This window comes from Coregonus lavaretus (genome assembly GCF_964263955.1).
Source record: "Coregonus lavaretus genome assembly, chromosome: 5".
Classification (NCBI taxonomy): Eukaryota; Metazoa; Chordata; class Actinopteri; order Salmoniformes; family Salmonidae; genus Coregonus; species Coregonus lavaretus.
Window position 1 is genome coordinate 8,327,483 of NC_139992.1, and position 14,897 is coordinate 8,342,379.

General features: G+C 41.8%; 1 protein-coding gene across 1 annotated transcript in view; it reads left to right on the top strand.

Moving 5' to 3' along the window:
* The window catches only part of LOC311128794 (rho GTPase-activating protein 15-like), a 69,203-nt gene that overhangs the window by 30,394 nt on the left and 23,912 nt on the right, over positions 1 to 14,897 (top strand). The window contains exons 6-10 of the mRNA XM_084161029.1: positions 2,057 to 2,155; positions 2,454 to 2,622; positions 5,456 to 5,587; positions 10,336 to 10,434; positions 13,351 to 13,428. Of these exons, the coding sequence (XP_084017155.1) occupies positions 2,057 to 2,155; positions 2,454 to 2,622; positions 5,456 to 5,587; positions 10,336 to 10,434; positions 13,351 to 13,428 (577 nt within the window). The remainder of the gene's footprint in view (positions 1 to 2,056; positions 2,156 to 2,453; positions 2,623 to 5,455; positions 5,588 to 10,335; positions 10,435 to 13,350; positions 13,429 to 14,897) is intronic.

Here is a 14,897-nt window from a genome sequence, read left to right on the forward strand (position 1 = left end):
CTAGGCTACTAGGATACTGGGCTACTGGGCTACTAGGCTACTATGATACTAGGATACTAGGATACTAGGATACTAGGTTACTAGGATACTAGGATACTATGCTACTGGGCTACTAGGATACTAGGATACTAGGATACTAGAATACTAGGCTACTAGACTACTATGATACTATGCTACTGTGCTACTAGGATACTAGGATACTAGGATACTAGGATACTAGGCTACTAGGATACTCGGCTACTCGGAAACTATGATACTAGGATACTAGGCTACTAGGATGCTCGGCTACTTGGATACTAGTGTATTAGGATACTGGGATAATAGGATACTAGGCTACTAGGCTACTAGGATACTAGGCTACTAGGATACTAGGATACTAGGCTACTAGGCTACTAGGATACTAGGCTACTAGGATACTAGGATACTAGGCTACTAGGATACTAGTCTACTAGGATACTAGGATAATAGGCTACTAGGCTACTAGGATACTAGGCTACTAGGGTACTAGGATACTAGGATACTAGGATACTAGGCTGCTAGGATACTAGGCTACTAGGATACTAGGCTACTAGGCTACTAGGATACTAGGCTACTAGGATACTAGGCTACTAGTATACTAGGATACTAGGCTGCTAGGATACTAGGCTACTAGGATACTAGGCTACTAGGATACTAGGCTACAAGGATACTAGGAAACTTTTTGCCAGTGGCTTGTATTCATGGATGCCAAGGGTAGCCAGGCTTCCCCAAATATTTGCCAAAAAATAAAACATTAATGTTTTCATAAGTTTCTGTCAATTCGCCAGTGACTGAATCACACTAGAGAAATCATCCGAGCGAGGGAAACAGCACCTCTCTGTCTCAGTATGTGTAGCCCATGTATCTGATGCTGTCTGGACCAAAAGTGTATAAAATGTTGCTGCCATAGCATTTGATTGATTGATGCCAGCAGGCATTTGGCCTCCCTTGATAAAACAAAATTTAAAAGAATCAGCCAATCAGTGTTGAGCTGAGCTCAACTGTGGGTTGTCCTGGTGCAAGTTTTTGGTAAATGCCAATTTGTTCGTGAAAACTGGCGCACGCATGCTTTGGGGCATATTTTGTGCATACACAACGTATATAAATGAGGCCCCTGATCATTTGAACATGTATTCATTGGACTTGATTCATGAAATGTGTAAACAACAGTAACTCCATGTGTCCAAAGACTAGATATAGTACAATATCAAAAACTCACATTGTAGACAAACGCTTTGGCCGATTTAAAACATGTCGTCAGATTTGGCCATCAGTAAGCTTAGAGTACATATGTATTATAAGACATTTCCGTTGTGGACATGAATGGCTAATTTTGAAAGATAACTGCGAAGATAACGATTTTATCATTATGTTTGGTATGAGACACCATATATGCTCCTTTGATGTTAATTCGACCATTTCAGTTGCAAAAGATGAGTGAAACAAAACTGCTTTAAGTTCAACCAAACTTGACGATGCTGACCTTGATGTCATGGTTTCTCAAAGACTTTTACTAACAGTACAGTCATTCATTTTGACTGCGCCAAATGCTGTTACTATACTGTTGGAGAAATGCAGAACAGGCCCGATATTAAGATGACAAGTATCACGCTAATTATGTTTTCCCCTCTCAGAAGACAGTCTGTATTTGTCTCTTCTTTTGATACACACACACATACACATACACACATACACACACACACACACACACACACACCCTGCACAACGTGAGGTTCTTGTCACACAGACACAGATACATTAACAGGCACATCACTGATAAGACTCTCAACAGACCAAAGGAATGAGTATCAAGGTCTGATGATGTTGGAGTGAGAACATTCTTACCAACTCATGTGGATCAGTGGGTGTCATTTAAACTAAATTAAAACGTAAATACTTATTGTTAGTTTAGGGTATTACGCATTTGAACATATGCCATTCGGTATGCATTATGCACCGCGTCATGGGAATATGTTAGATAAAGACCTGTTCATTGTTGTAGCTTTATTGAAGTCAATTTGAACCTTCTCTGTTCCAGATAACAACCAGCTCTGGCAGTGAGTTCCTTCTCCAGGCTGACAATTACCACACTATTTCTAAATGGCATGATGCTATTAAAAGGACAACTGACAACTTGGTAAGCAGTTTGCTGTTTCCTATAGACGGTGAATCTGAAGTTATAACATTTCTGAAGTCTTTATGATTTTGCACATTGAAATGATGACTATAAATCATTCAGAACATTGTTTAGTCATACCATGCTACCCAAAATGAAAGTAAAACAATTCCATAAATCATTGACTCAAGTTTGATTTAATGTTCCACGTTGTGCAGATAATCACATTGACATGCTTTACTGAATGATGAGTGATAATAATGAGATACGCAGCCAGTGACCTTTGTACTGAAATGTTTTAACCTCCTTTCTGTTATAGTCTAAAGGAGCTGCAGGGAAGGCCTCTGATAGGCCTGGCATACGGAGGGCAAACAGCACAGAGTACCTACCCAGACATGGGTTGCCTAGCAAGACACTGTCACTGCCAAGACCTGCACCTGAGTCCCCCTGCACAAAGGAACCCAAACCTGAACACAGACGCTCACACAGTAAGTTGTCTCTAATGACTAGTTATTTCTACTACGGGTTGCTTTATTCAAAACAGTTATTGACGTGGTAGTAGCTTGAACTCGCTGATTAAAAGCTGTCTCTTATCTGTAATACTGTAGGTATTTAATGACTCAAATAACGTTTTCTAAGGTAGTGGTTGTTCATATATTTGCATAATATACAGTGCCTTCGAAGAATATTCAGACCCCTTGACTTTTTCCATGTTTGGTTACGTTACAGCCTTATTCTCAAATTGATGAAATATTTTTTTCCCCTCACCAATCTACACACAATACCCCATAATGACAAAGCAAAAACAGGTTTTTAGAAATTGTATAAAAAAAATTACAATAACTGAAATATCACATTTACATAAGTATTCAGACCCTTTACTCAGTACTTTGTTGAATCACCTTTGGAAGCGATTACAACCTCAAGTCTTCTTGGGTATGGCGCTACAAGCTTGGCACACCTGTATTTGGGAAGTTTCTCCCATTCTTCTCTGCAGATCCTCTCAAGTTCTGTCAGGATGGATGAGGAGCGTCGCTGCACAGCTATTTTCAGGTCTCTCCAGAGATGTTCGATCGGGTTCAAGTCCGGGCTCTGGCTGGGCCACTCAAGGACATTCAAAGACTTGTCCCGAAGCCACTCCTGCGTTGTCTTGGCTGTGTGCTTAGGGTCGTTTTCCTGTTGGAACCTTCGCCCCATTCTGAAGTCCTGAGCGCTCTGGAGCAGGTTTTTATCAAGGATCTCTCTGTTCTTTGCTCTGTTCATCTTTGCCTTGATCCTGACTAGTCTCCCAGTCCCTGCCGCTGAAAATCATCCCCACAGCATGATGCTGCCACCACCATGTTTCACCTTAGGGATGGTGCCAGATTTCCTCCAGACGTGACGCTTGGCATTCAGGTCAAAGAGTTCAATCTTGGTTTCATCAGACCAGAAGATCTTGTTTCTCATGGTCTGAGATTCTTTAGGGGACTTTTGGCAAACTCCAAGCGGGCTGTCATGTGCCTGTTTCTGAGGAGTGGCTTCCGTCTGGCCACATAAAGGCCTGATTGGTGGAGTGCTGCAGAGATGGTTGTCCTTCTGGAAGGTTCTCCCATCTCCACAGAGGAACTCCAGAGCTCTGTCAGAGTGACCATCAGGTTCATGGTCACCTCCCTGACCAAGGCCCTTCTCCCCTGATTGCTCAGTTTGGCCGGGCGGCCAGCTCTAGGACGAGTCTTGGTGGTTCCAAACTTCTTCCATTTAAGAATGATGGAGGCCACTGTGTTCTTGGGGACCTTCAATGCTGCAGACATGTTTTGGTACCCTTCCCCAGATCTGTGCCTCGAAACAATCCTGTCTCGGAGCTCTACAGACAATTCCTTTGACCTCATTACATTTACATTACATTTTAGTCATTTAGCAGACGCTCTCATGGCTTGGTTTTTGCTCTGACATGCACTGTCCACTGTGGGACCTTATATAGACAGGTGTGTGCATTTCCAAATCATGTCCAATCAATTGAATTTACCACATGTGGACTCCAATCAAGTTGTAGAAACATCTCAAGGATGATCAATGGAAACAGGATGCACCTGAGCTCAATTTCGAGTCTCATAGCAAAGGGTCTGAATACTTATGTAAATAAGGTATTTTTGTTTTTTATGGTTAATACATTTACAAAAATGTCTAAAAACCTGTTTCCGCTTTGTCATTATGGGGTATTGTGTGTAGATTGCTGACAATTTTTATTTATTTAATCCATTTTAGAATAAGGCTGTAATGTAACAAAATGTGGAAAAGTCAAGGGGTCTGAATACTTTCCGAAGGCGCTGTATGTGTTTTAATTTTCCTTACCCACCAACGTGATAGGGTCTGACAGCCTCCCTGATTTTCAGTGACACTTATTGTGTTTTTTGAGATGTGCCCAAAATGTGTGCGGCATCTATTCATTTAGAAGATTACTCTTGTAGGAACATGACACAAGAACATGCTAATTACCATTATGTCAGAATATGTCAAGTAGCAATTATGGTAATCCCTATTAATGGTTCAAATCAATCTCGTCACCTTAAGCACTGCGAGAGGAATATATTGATGTTGGATGATCATATTAAAATATCTCAATAGGGACCAGGGACACAGAGGTCCAGTATATTATTGGTATACTGAGCTGCTTGAACCTTTGATTGTGGCTTTGATTGTAGTTATGTTCATGTTAATTTATGCCCATGAAAAAGACAGTCCTGGAGCGCATCACAGATAGCAATTATTTCCACTGTAGTTGCTACTGTATGTTTTCAGAAAATTAGAAACAATCACCTGACAACAATATTATTTGCTTTGCATCTCTGTGTACCCCAAATGTACTGTAAGACATATCTCAAACGTGTTTCTTGGATGACAAAGCTAGTCCATAGACAAAGCTAGTCCATAGACAAAGCTAGTCCATAGACAAAATAGGTCATTTGAATTAATTAGGGAAGAGCAGTGTTTGTTTTTATTAGATTGACAAGCAGGGCCTGGACTTTCAAAAACAGCAGGAATTCCTTTAGACACGGAAAAGTTCAATTGGAGTGAATACTAGTAAAAGACAGCCATGGGAGATATTCATTTATAAATAACAGTGGGAATATAAGGAGAGAGGAAGAGTGAGGGTCAGGTAGAGAGATGAGGCGAACAATAATATCAACCTCCACTTTGCTAGTTGAACAACCAGGCCCTAGGCTATAGCATTGCAGAGGCATATACGCCTACTGATCCTTTCTAAAGACAAACGTAAACGTTGTAGCTTTCCCTTTCACTTCATTTAACCGTGTGTCTCTTTCTCTGTGTGTTCCTGACAAGTGTTCAAGTCTTCCAAGCTCAACTATAGCATGTCGGACAGTGCTGATAAGAATGGGGTGAAGAACAGACTCAAAAAGTTCATCACAAGACGGCCCTCTATGAAGACTCTACAGGAGAAAGGCATCATCAAAGGTATCAGTGTATTCTGCCAGGATACATTGATTCTTTTCCACCACACCACACATTTTGAGAGGAACATAAATCTTTCAAAATGTATTACACATTGTATTGTATCTTCTTTCAATTTGGACAACCCTTCAATGAGGAAGAGTTGACGTAACTGTAGCTGTGCATTCTATAGAATAAGTAATGACGACACCATTTTGTATACATCTGGCCCTTCATTGGACACTGTGTTAACATACCTCCAAACGAGCTTCAATGCCATACAACACTCCTTCTGTAGCCTCCAACTGCTCTTAAACGCTAGTAAAACTAAATGCATGCTCTTCAATCGAACGCTGCTTGCACCCGCTGGCCTGACTAGAATCACTACTCTCGGCGGATCTGACTTAGAATATGTGGACAACTACAAATACCTAGGTGTCTTGTTAGACTCCTTCCAGACTCACATTGAGCATCTCAAATCCAAATTTAAATCTAGAATCGGCTTTCTATTTCGCAACAAAGCTTCCTTCACTCATGCTGCCAAACATGCCCTCGTCAAACTGACTATCCTACCGATCCTTGACTTTGGCGATGTAATTTACAAAATAGCCTCCAACACTCTACTCAGCAAATTGGATGTAGTCTATCCCAGTGCCATCCGTTTTGTCACCAAAGCCCCATATACTACCCACCATTGTGACCTGTACGCTCTCGTTGGCTGGCCCTCACTACATATTCGTCGCCAAACCCACTGGCTCCAGGTCATCTATAAATCACAGCTAGGCAAATCCCCGCCTTATCTTAGCTCATTGGTCACCATAGCAACACCCACCCGTAGTCTGCGCTTCAGCAGGTATACAGTGGGGGAAAAAAGTATTTAGTCAGCCACCAATTGTGCAAGTTCTCCCACTTAAAAAGATGAGAGAGGCCAGTAATTGTCATCATAGGTACACGTCAACTATGACAGACAAATTGAGGGAAAAAAATCCAGAAAATCACATTGTAGGATTTTTTATTAATTTATTTGCAAATTATGGTGGAAAATAAGTATTTGGTCACCTACAAACAAGCAAGATTTCTGGCTCTCACAGACCTGTAACTTCTTCTTTAAGAGGCTCCTCTGTCCTCCACTCGTTACCTGTATTAATGGCACCTGTTTGAACTTGTTATCAGTATTAAAGACACCTGTCCACAACCTCAAACAGTCACACTCCAAACTCCACTATGGCCAAGACCAAAGAGCTGTCAAAGGACACCAGAAACAAAATTGTAGACCTGCACCAGGCTGGGAAGACTGAATCTGCAATAGGTAAGCAGCTTGGTTTGAAGAAATCAACTGTGGGAGCAATTATTAGGAAATGGAAGACATACAAGACCACTGATAATCTCCCTCGATCTGGGGCTCTACGCAAGATCTCACCCCGTGGGGTCAAATTTATCACAAGAATGGTTAGCAAAAATCCCAGAACCACACGGGGGGACCTAGTGAATGACCTGCAGAGAGCTGGGACCAAAGTAACAAAGCCTACCATCAGTAACACACTACGCCGCCAGGGACTCAAATCCTGCAGTGCCAGACGTGTCCCCCTGCTTAAGCCAGTACATGTCCAGGCCCGTCTGAAGTTTGCTAGAGTGCATTTGGATGATCCAGAAGAGGATTGGGAGAATGTCATATGGTCAGATGAAACCAAAATAGAGTTGCATCCAAAGAACACCAAACCTACTGTGAAGCATGGGGGTGGAAACATCATGCTTTGGGGCTGTTTTTCTGCAAAGGGACCAGGACGACTGATCCGTGTAAATGAAAGAATGAATGGGGCCATGTATCGTGAGATTTTGAGTGAAAACTTCCTTCCATCAGCAAGGGCATTGAAGATATAACGTGGCTGGGTCTTTCAGCATGACAATGATCCCAAACACACCGCCCGGGCAACGAAGGAGTGGCTTCGTAAGAAGCATTTCAAGGTCCTGGAGTGGCCTAGCCAGTCTCCAGATCTCAACCCAATAGAAAATATTTGGAGGGAGTTGAAAGTCCGTGTTGCCCAGCGACAGCCCCAAAACATCACTGCTCTAGAGGAGATCTGCATGGAGGAATGGGCCAAAATACCAGCAACAGTGTGTGAAAACCTTGTGAAGACTTACAGAAAACGTTTGACCTGTGTCATTGCCAACAAAGGGTATATAACAAAGTATTGAGAAACTTTTGTTATTGACCAAATACTTATTTTCCACCATAATTTGCAAATAAATTCATTAAAAATCCTACAATGTGATTTTCTGGGTTTTTTTTCCACATTTTGTCTTTCATAGTTGACGTGTACCTATGATGAAAATTACAGGCCTCTCTCATCTTTTTAAGTGGGAGAACTTGCACAATTGGTGGCTGACTAAATACTTTTTTCCCCCACTGTATCTCACTGGTCATCCCCAAAGCCAACACCTCCTTTGGCCGCCATTCCTTCCAGTTCTCTGCTGCCAATGACTGGAACGAAGTGCAAAAATCTCTGAAGCTGGAGACTCTTATCTCCCTTACTAACTTTAAGCATCAGTTGTCAGAGCAACTTACCGATTACTGCATCTGTACACAGCTCTGTAATTAGCCCACCCAACTACCTCATCCCCATATTGTTATTTACATTGTTATTTATTTTGCTCATTTGCACCCCAGTATCTCTATTTGCACATCATCTTCTGCACATCTATCACTCCAGTGTTAATACTAAATTTTATTTATTTTGCACTATGGCCTATTTATTGCCTTACCTCCATAACTTACTACATTTGCACACACTGAATATAGATTTTCTATTGTGTTATTGACTGTACGTTTGGTTTATTCCATATGTAACTCGCACTGCTTTGCTTTATCTTGGCCAGGTCACAGTTGTAAATGAGAACTTGTTCTCAACTGGCTTACCTGGTTAAATAAAGGTGAAATATATATATATATATATATATATATATATATATATATATATATATATATATATATATATATATATATATTTATGATAGTGAGTCTCCCCGTTTATTAGGAGTCAAAGTACAACAGAGATTGATAAAATTATACTGAATTATTTTACTTGAAAAAAATTTACACCATTAAAGGCATTATTTAAGCACATTTGCGATCCTTAGAAGAAGGTAACAGTATTTGGAATTTCCCCCAGCTTCAAGGAGACCCTTTAATGTTGTGTCCACGGGACAAATGCTCGATCAAAGGGAGAGGACATTATTGACGGAATAATTGAAATACTTGGGGCAGGTGGCCCTCAGACTGTCCTTTTTGGCAGGGCTGGAGGGAAAGCCACTTCAGAGAGTGTGTTTCCTCAAATCAGGCCCCCCTCCCACCCCCCTCTTTCCTATTGTACTTCAGAATGCAAATTAAATCCATGCAAAGCGAGGGCTATTTGAATTCCTTTAGGAGGGGTAATTTTGCTCCAATTCTCTGGCCCCTCCCCCTCCCCCTCCCCCTCGTAATTTCCCTTGCTTATCCGCTGAGCGCTGGGAAGTGGATTTTGTATGCAAAGGTGCCTTGCTCGCAGTCATTTCTGTATTTGGTGAACCCTCACCTTCCCTCAAGTGTATAAACAAGAGAGGGTGATCTTTGATGTTGCACAGTGCTAGAGAGACAGCACTGTTCCAGAACACCCATACTGTGACATAATTCAGTTGATGAGTGAAAGAGTGTACCCCTGTGCACAGTCAGTTTGAATACCAGTCAGTTTGAATACCAGTCTATGTTTGATGAGTAATGCTTTGCTAACCTTATATGGCGTCTACTGGAGATTAACTGACCAAAGTTAGTGACCACAAAAGCCTGAGTATATTGCCAGTAGGGACAGGTTAAGTGAGGGACTTCTCAGTAGATTTGAATGGACAAAAGCAGCGTAATGAAGCAACGGGAATGTTCGTATACAGTAAGGCAAGACAATGTGGTCCCCCTCTCCCTCTGATTGGAGCAAAGAGAATGTGGTCCCCCTCTCCCTCTGATTGGAGCAAAGAGAATGTGGTCCCCCTCTCCCTCTGATTGGAGCAAAGAGAATGTGGTCCCCCTCTCCCTCTGATTGGAGCAAAGCCGCCTGGGAGACTCAGGGTTCATGGGAAAATGTTTTACTTAGCGATAAAATGCTGTGTGTGGTTAACCATTTGATTGATGATCCTTTACCAGTGGAGCCTTGGAGCCCATGTACTGTTAGCAGCACTGTTCTCGAAATAGCCATCAGAGGAGAACAGGGGCAGTAGGAGTCAAGAGCAATGAGTGTTACTACTTGTGCTATGAGTTAATGACCTATCCCTCAACCTAATGATGATCAATGGGCAGTATTAATGAGATGTTGCAGGTGTGAATGGAAATGACTTATTAAACAGATACTCTACCGTTCCGCCAAGTTCCTCCTCTGTGCATTTAAGATGGGCTCCCGAGTGGCGCAGCGGTCTAAGGCACTGCATCTCAGTGCTCGAGGCGTCACTACAGACCCCCTGGTTCAATTCCAGGCTGTATCACAACCGTCGTCGTCCGGATTTGGCCGGTGTAGGCCGTCATTGTAAATAATAATTTGTTCTTACCTGACTTGCCTCGTTAAATAAAGGTAAAATACATAAATAAAGATCTGAAAAAAACACAGTTCAGCACAATTAAATGCAGAAGCTGTTCTCGTTGATGGTGACTGTTATCGCTAATTTCAATACTTTTTACACTGTAGCTCTAATTCAGCAGTTCTGGGGAATGATGTTTTTTCCTGAATAAACCATGTGTTTTTTCCTCACAGATCAAGTGTTTGGGTGTCACTTATTGGCACTTTGCGAGAGGGAAGGGACCACTGTGCCAAATTTCGTTAGGCAGTGTGTGGAGGCCGTCGAAAAAAGAGGTATGTACTTTTCTGAAAAAGGTGTTGAAAGTAATCTTTGATACTTTGTGTATGGGAAAGAAATCAACTATTCACACACACACACACACACACACACACACACACACACACACACACACACACACACACACACACATACTCACACACACACACACACACACACACACATACTCACACACACACACACACACACACACACACACACACACACACACACACACACACACACACACACACTCACACACTCATACTCACACACACACATACTCACTCACACACACACACACACATACTCACACACACACACTCATACTCACACACACTCATACTCACACACACACACACACACACACACATACTCACACACACACACACACACACACTCACACACACACACACACACACACACTCACACACACACACACACACACACACTCACACACACACACTCATACTCACACACACACACATACTCACACACATACTCACACACACACACACACACATACTCACACACATACTCACACACACACACACACACACACACACACACACACACACACACACACACATACTCACACACACGGCCAGCCCGCTCATTAGGCAGGATTAGTCAGCTGCCTATGGCGGCAGATTGACGAGGGCGGATTTTCGTGAGCTAAACTGACCAAGACCCACCTCCAACAACGACATATAAAACCTCACTTAATTCTGCCCAAAAACAATGACAATTCCTCTTAACCAGTGGCATATGGGCTTTTTAGGTGAGCGCTGATGCCACCTTTTGATAAGCAGTGGCCACTTTGTCAAAGGCAGAGGCGCAAAATATTTTGCTTGTCCTTTCCAAGCTGCCTCTCCAGAGTGCTGTTGGAGAGACGCATCTCTGCAGCGCTCCACCAACGTTCCGTCAATTTTCTTTACATAAATCATGTAGCAGATACAGGATTTGGTAGAATGAGTATGTGGCCTTTTCTGTAGCCTACAGGCTGGAGATAAAATGTATGACAAAGTAATGAGACGGACGCTTTTTACATCATGCAGGTTTCTCCGTTCAAATAGCCTAACATAAATGACGCTCAATCAAATACAAAATTAGCTATCATGCTAACAACCAACATATCCTAAAAAAAGGACAGGTCAATATGGAATGGACAATCACAACTTGTCCAGGAGTTTCACCCCATTGTCATGATCAGTGGTTTCAAGTTTATATCCATAAAGTTTTGACAAGCTGATCATAGCGAAAAATAAAATACTTCTGCATATATCGCTGTGTAAACACATTGCAAATAGGCTCAGGATAACTCCTGATGAAGTTGGGTAGTTGAGTTTCAAAGCTTAAATAGACAAATTGATTAGTCAGGAATCAGGACTAGTAAAGCCAATGCAACGGTCTGTTTTACAAATGGTGGGCCTACCACATGGATGGGCATTCATACAATTCAGTTGAGGGCTGACATGGTAGGCTACACCCCAGTAAGCAGAGTCGACGTCTTTTGTTGGTCCTGTCCGGATGTTGTTCTTTGGTGTTTTACAAACAGCAGGCTTACCACATAGATGGGTATTCACAAAATTCAATTTCAGACAACACTGTAGGCTAGACCTCAGTAAGCACGGACTGACGCCGACGCCTTTTGGATGTCTTTTTTTGGTGCAGTTCCGAAGCAGTCATAGACGTCTATGTTTGGTTCAGATTTTGTCCGGTCCAGACCGGCCTTGATTTCAACGTCCACGGACATAGATTTTTGGTCTGGTCTGGACCAAATCTGAACCAATCATAGACGTCTATGTTTGGTTCAGATTTTGTCCGTTCTGGACCAGCCTTGATTTGGCCCAAACATAAACGTCTATAAATGACTTATTTTCAGCTTTCATTCAGAACCCAAAATGTGCCTGATTTCAACATTCGGAAAATACATATTTTCAACGTCTGTAAAATATGTATTTTCAACATCAGGAAAATAAGTATTTCAGCTTTAATTCAGAACCAAAACTGAACCTGATTTCAACGTCCGGAGAATACGTATTTTTCAAGGTCCGGAAAAGATGCCTTTTCAATGTCCTGGAAAAGATGTATTTTAAACATACAGAAAATACCTTTTCACCTTTCATTGAGAACCTACAATAAACCTAACTTCAACGTCTTTTAGACGTCTTTTGGCCAGGCTCTGGACACCGCAGGAAAAGTACAAGCAAACAGTTTCTGACTGCCTTCTATGTAAAGAAAGGGCCCAACACACTGGTGTCAAATTCATCTGGACATCTTGAGTTGTAGAAAATAGCCAGGACGTTACACAAGAAATCAACCATATCATCAAGTTACTCCACCAGTGACAGCGGTACAGTAGAATGTGGACAGACATTCATTAGAGCAATTGATAGAAAGGGTCAGAGGAATGTGTCGCCCCAGCTACCTCTGCACAGTGGCAGTGTTACTGTGCACCGACAACAGTGTGACTCAAACTGTGGTGGCTATTTCACATTACAATCTGTAGTCTAGCCTGTGTATCAACTTTCAAGCTGCTAGGATGTATTGTGTATTTAAATGCTGGTCACTTTTTAATAAAAAAAAAAATCTTGTTTTTAGAGTATAGACAATGAAAGCATGACAATCTGTCAAATGCTGTTGAGTTGGTTTGAAATGCTGGTCTCCTGTACGTGGATGCAGTCGGATTCTATAATCAAAGTAGTGCTCAAAATGTCACAGTGAAATAGAGCCGTATGGCGTCCAAGTCCAAGCCTCTATCTAGGCAAGATGTCAACTATCCATTCCACTGCAATGAATGTTAACATTATCTATCGAAAAAACCCAGAATTTATTTATAAATTGGTCAGTTTTGTTAATCTAAGTCCAAATTAAAGCTTAGTCTTTGTGTGTAGTATGTCACTGGCTTGTGTCTAACTTGTATCCGCCAGGTTTAGAGGCTGATGGCATCTACAGAGTAAGTGGTAACCTTGCCACCATCCAGAAGTTACGATTCTTGGTTGACCAAGGTATGTTCTGTTGTTTGATTCACTTGTGATTGTTTGTATGTTATAGTGTTTGTATTACAGCCGCATGCCCAATAAACTAATATCGTTCTGCTCTCCCTATTATGGATTAATAGTAGTTAACTTCATACAGTTCAGTTTCTACTGGATATCATACAATGAACACAACAGGATTGGATTGAGGTGTTCTTTGTGATAAAATCTATACAACCGAGACTGTGCTCTGTTGAAATCATAGATGATTACTGAGTAATTACTGAGTAATTCCACTTTACAGCTAAATTATGAATAACAGCAGAGACATTTTCTTGTTAAATGAATAACTGATCACAAGACTGTCTTTTTCGCAAATAAAAAAAATGATTCCCGAATACCTTAAGAATGGGATCTTTCAGAGTAAACGGAAGGATGACAAAGCATCCCTCATGAGACTTCAAGTCAGGTCTGTGCCTCCAGTGAAACGCGTCTACCTACTTAATCTGAATTATCCAATGTCTCCTTGTGAGGGGCTGCTGGGGGATTTCTCCATCAAACTAACAAGAGAACGTTTGTCTGTTGTTTTCCAGAGCTCTGAGACGGAAGAATAGACTGGTTGACCTTTAGACTAATGTATCATTCTGGAATGTATTTTTCTGTCTTGAAGAAAGCTAGCAACCTTCTTATTTAGACACACCATTATTTTTTATTGTGCCCTGCAGTCCTACAGATTAAAGAAGTGGTTTGTGACGCGGGACATTGAGGGAAGAGTGACATCACCAACATTTTGCACATTCCGAGCATTCTGACACAGTGACACCATGTGTCTACATTCTGTCCCACCCATTCCATTTCTCCTGAATGTGCTCCCAACCCCCATAGTTTATACAGAGCCAGTACAGTACAAGCTCAAGTAAGAGTGGGTTGAAAACATTGACCATGTAGTAGGCTACTTTGTCCTTCAGGACCGTAGAACGCAGCAGTTTCAGTTTTTCTAGTGGGTCTTTGTACCAGGACTCAGTACAAACAAGGCAACCGTGGGCTGATTAGCAATCCACTCAGATGTGTCAAGTGGACACACTGGAGAGGCTGGCTAATTGAAAGTCTGGACTTTCTGCTGGTGAATACGTAAAACTGGCCAGAGAAAGAGAGAAATACCCACTCGCTTTGTCATTTTCTGACTGTCCAACAGTCCAACACATTGCCTTGGTTTTTGGTTGACTGAAGATAAAGAACATCTGGACATATCAAATACATAGACCTCATTTCAAAACATGAATCAAATCTTTCTAAGATTAAACATGGTGTTATATTCTGATCATGTGACAGGGTTGCCTGAAATGAAAGATGGCTTCAACATAGAGCATAAAGTGACCATTCCACTGTCTTCAGAGCTTCAGGCCTGTCATCTTGGGTTTGGATCATAGGCCTACTTCTCCTCCTGTGACATATTGAGCCTGGTGCCTCTGAATCACTTATCCACCTGATGTCTCTGT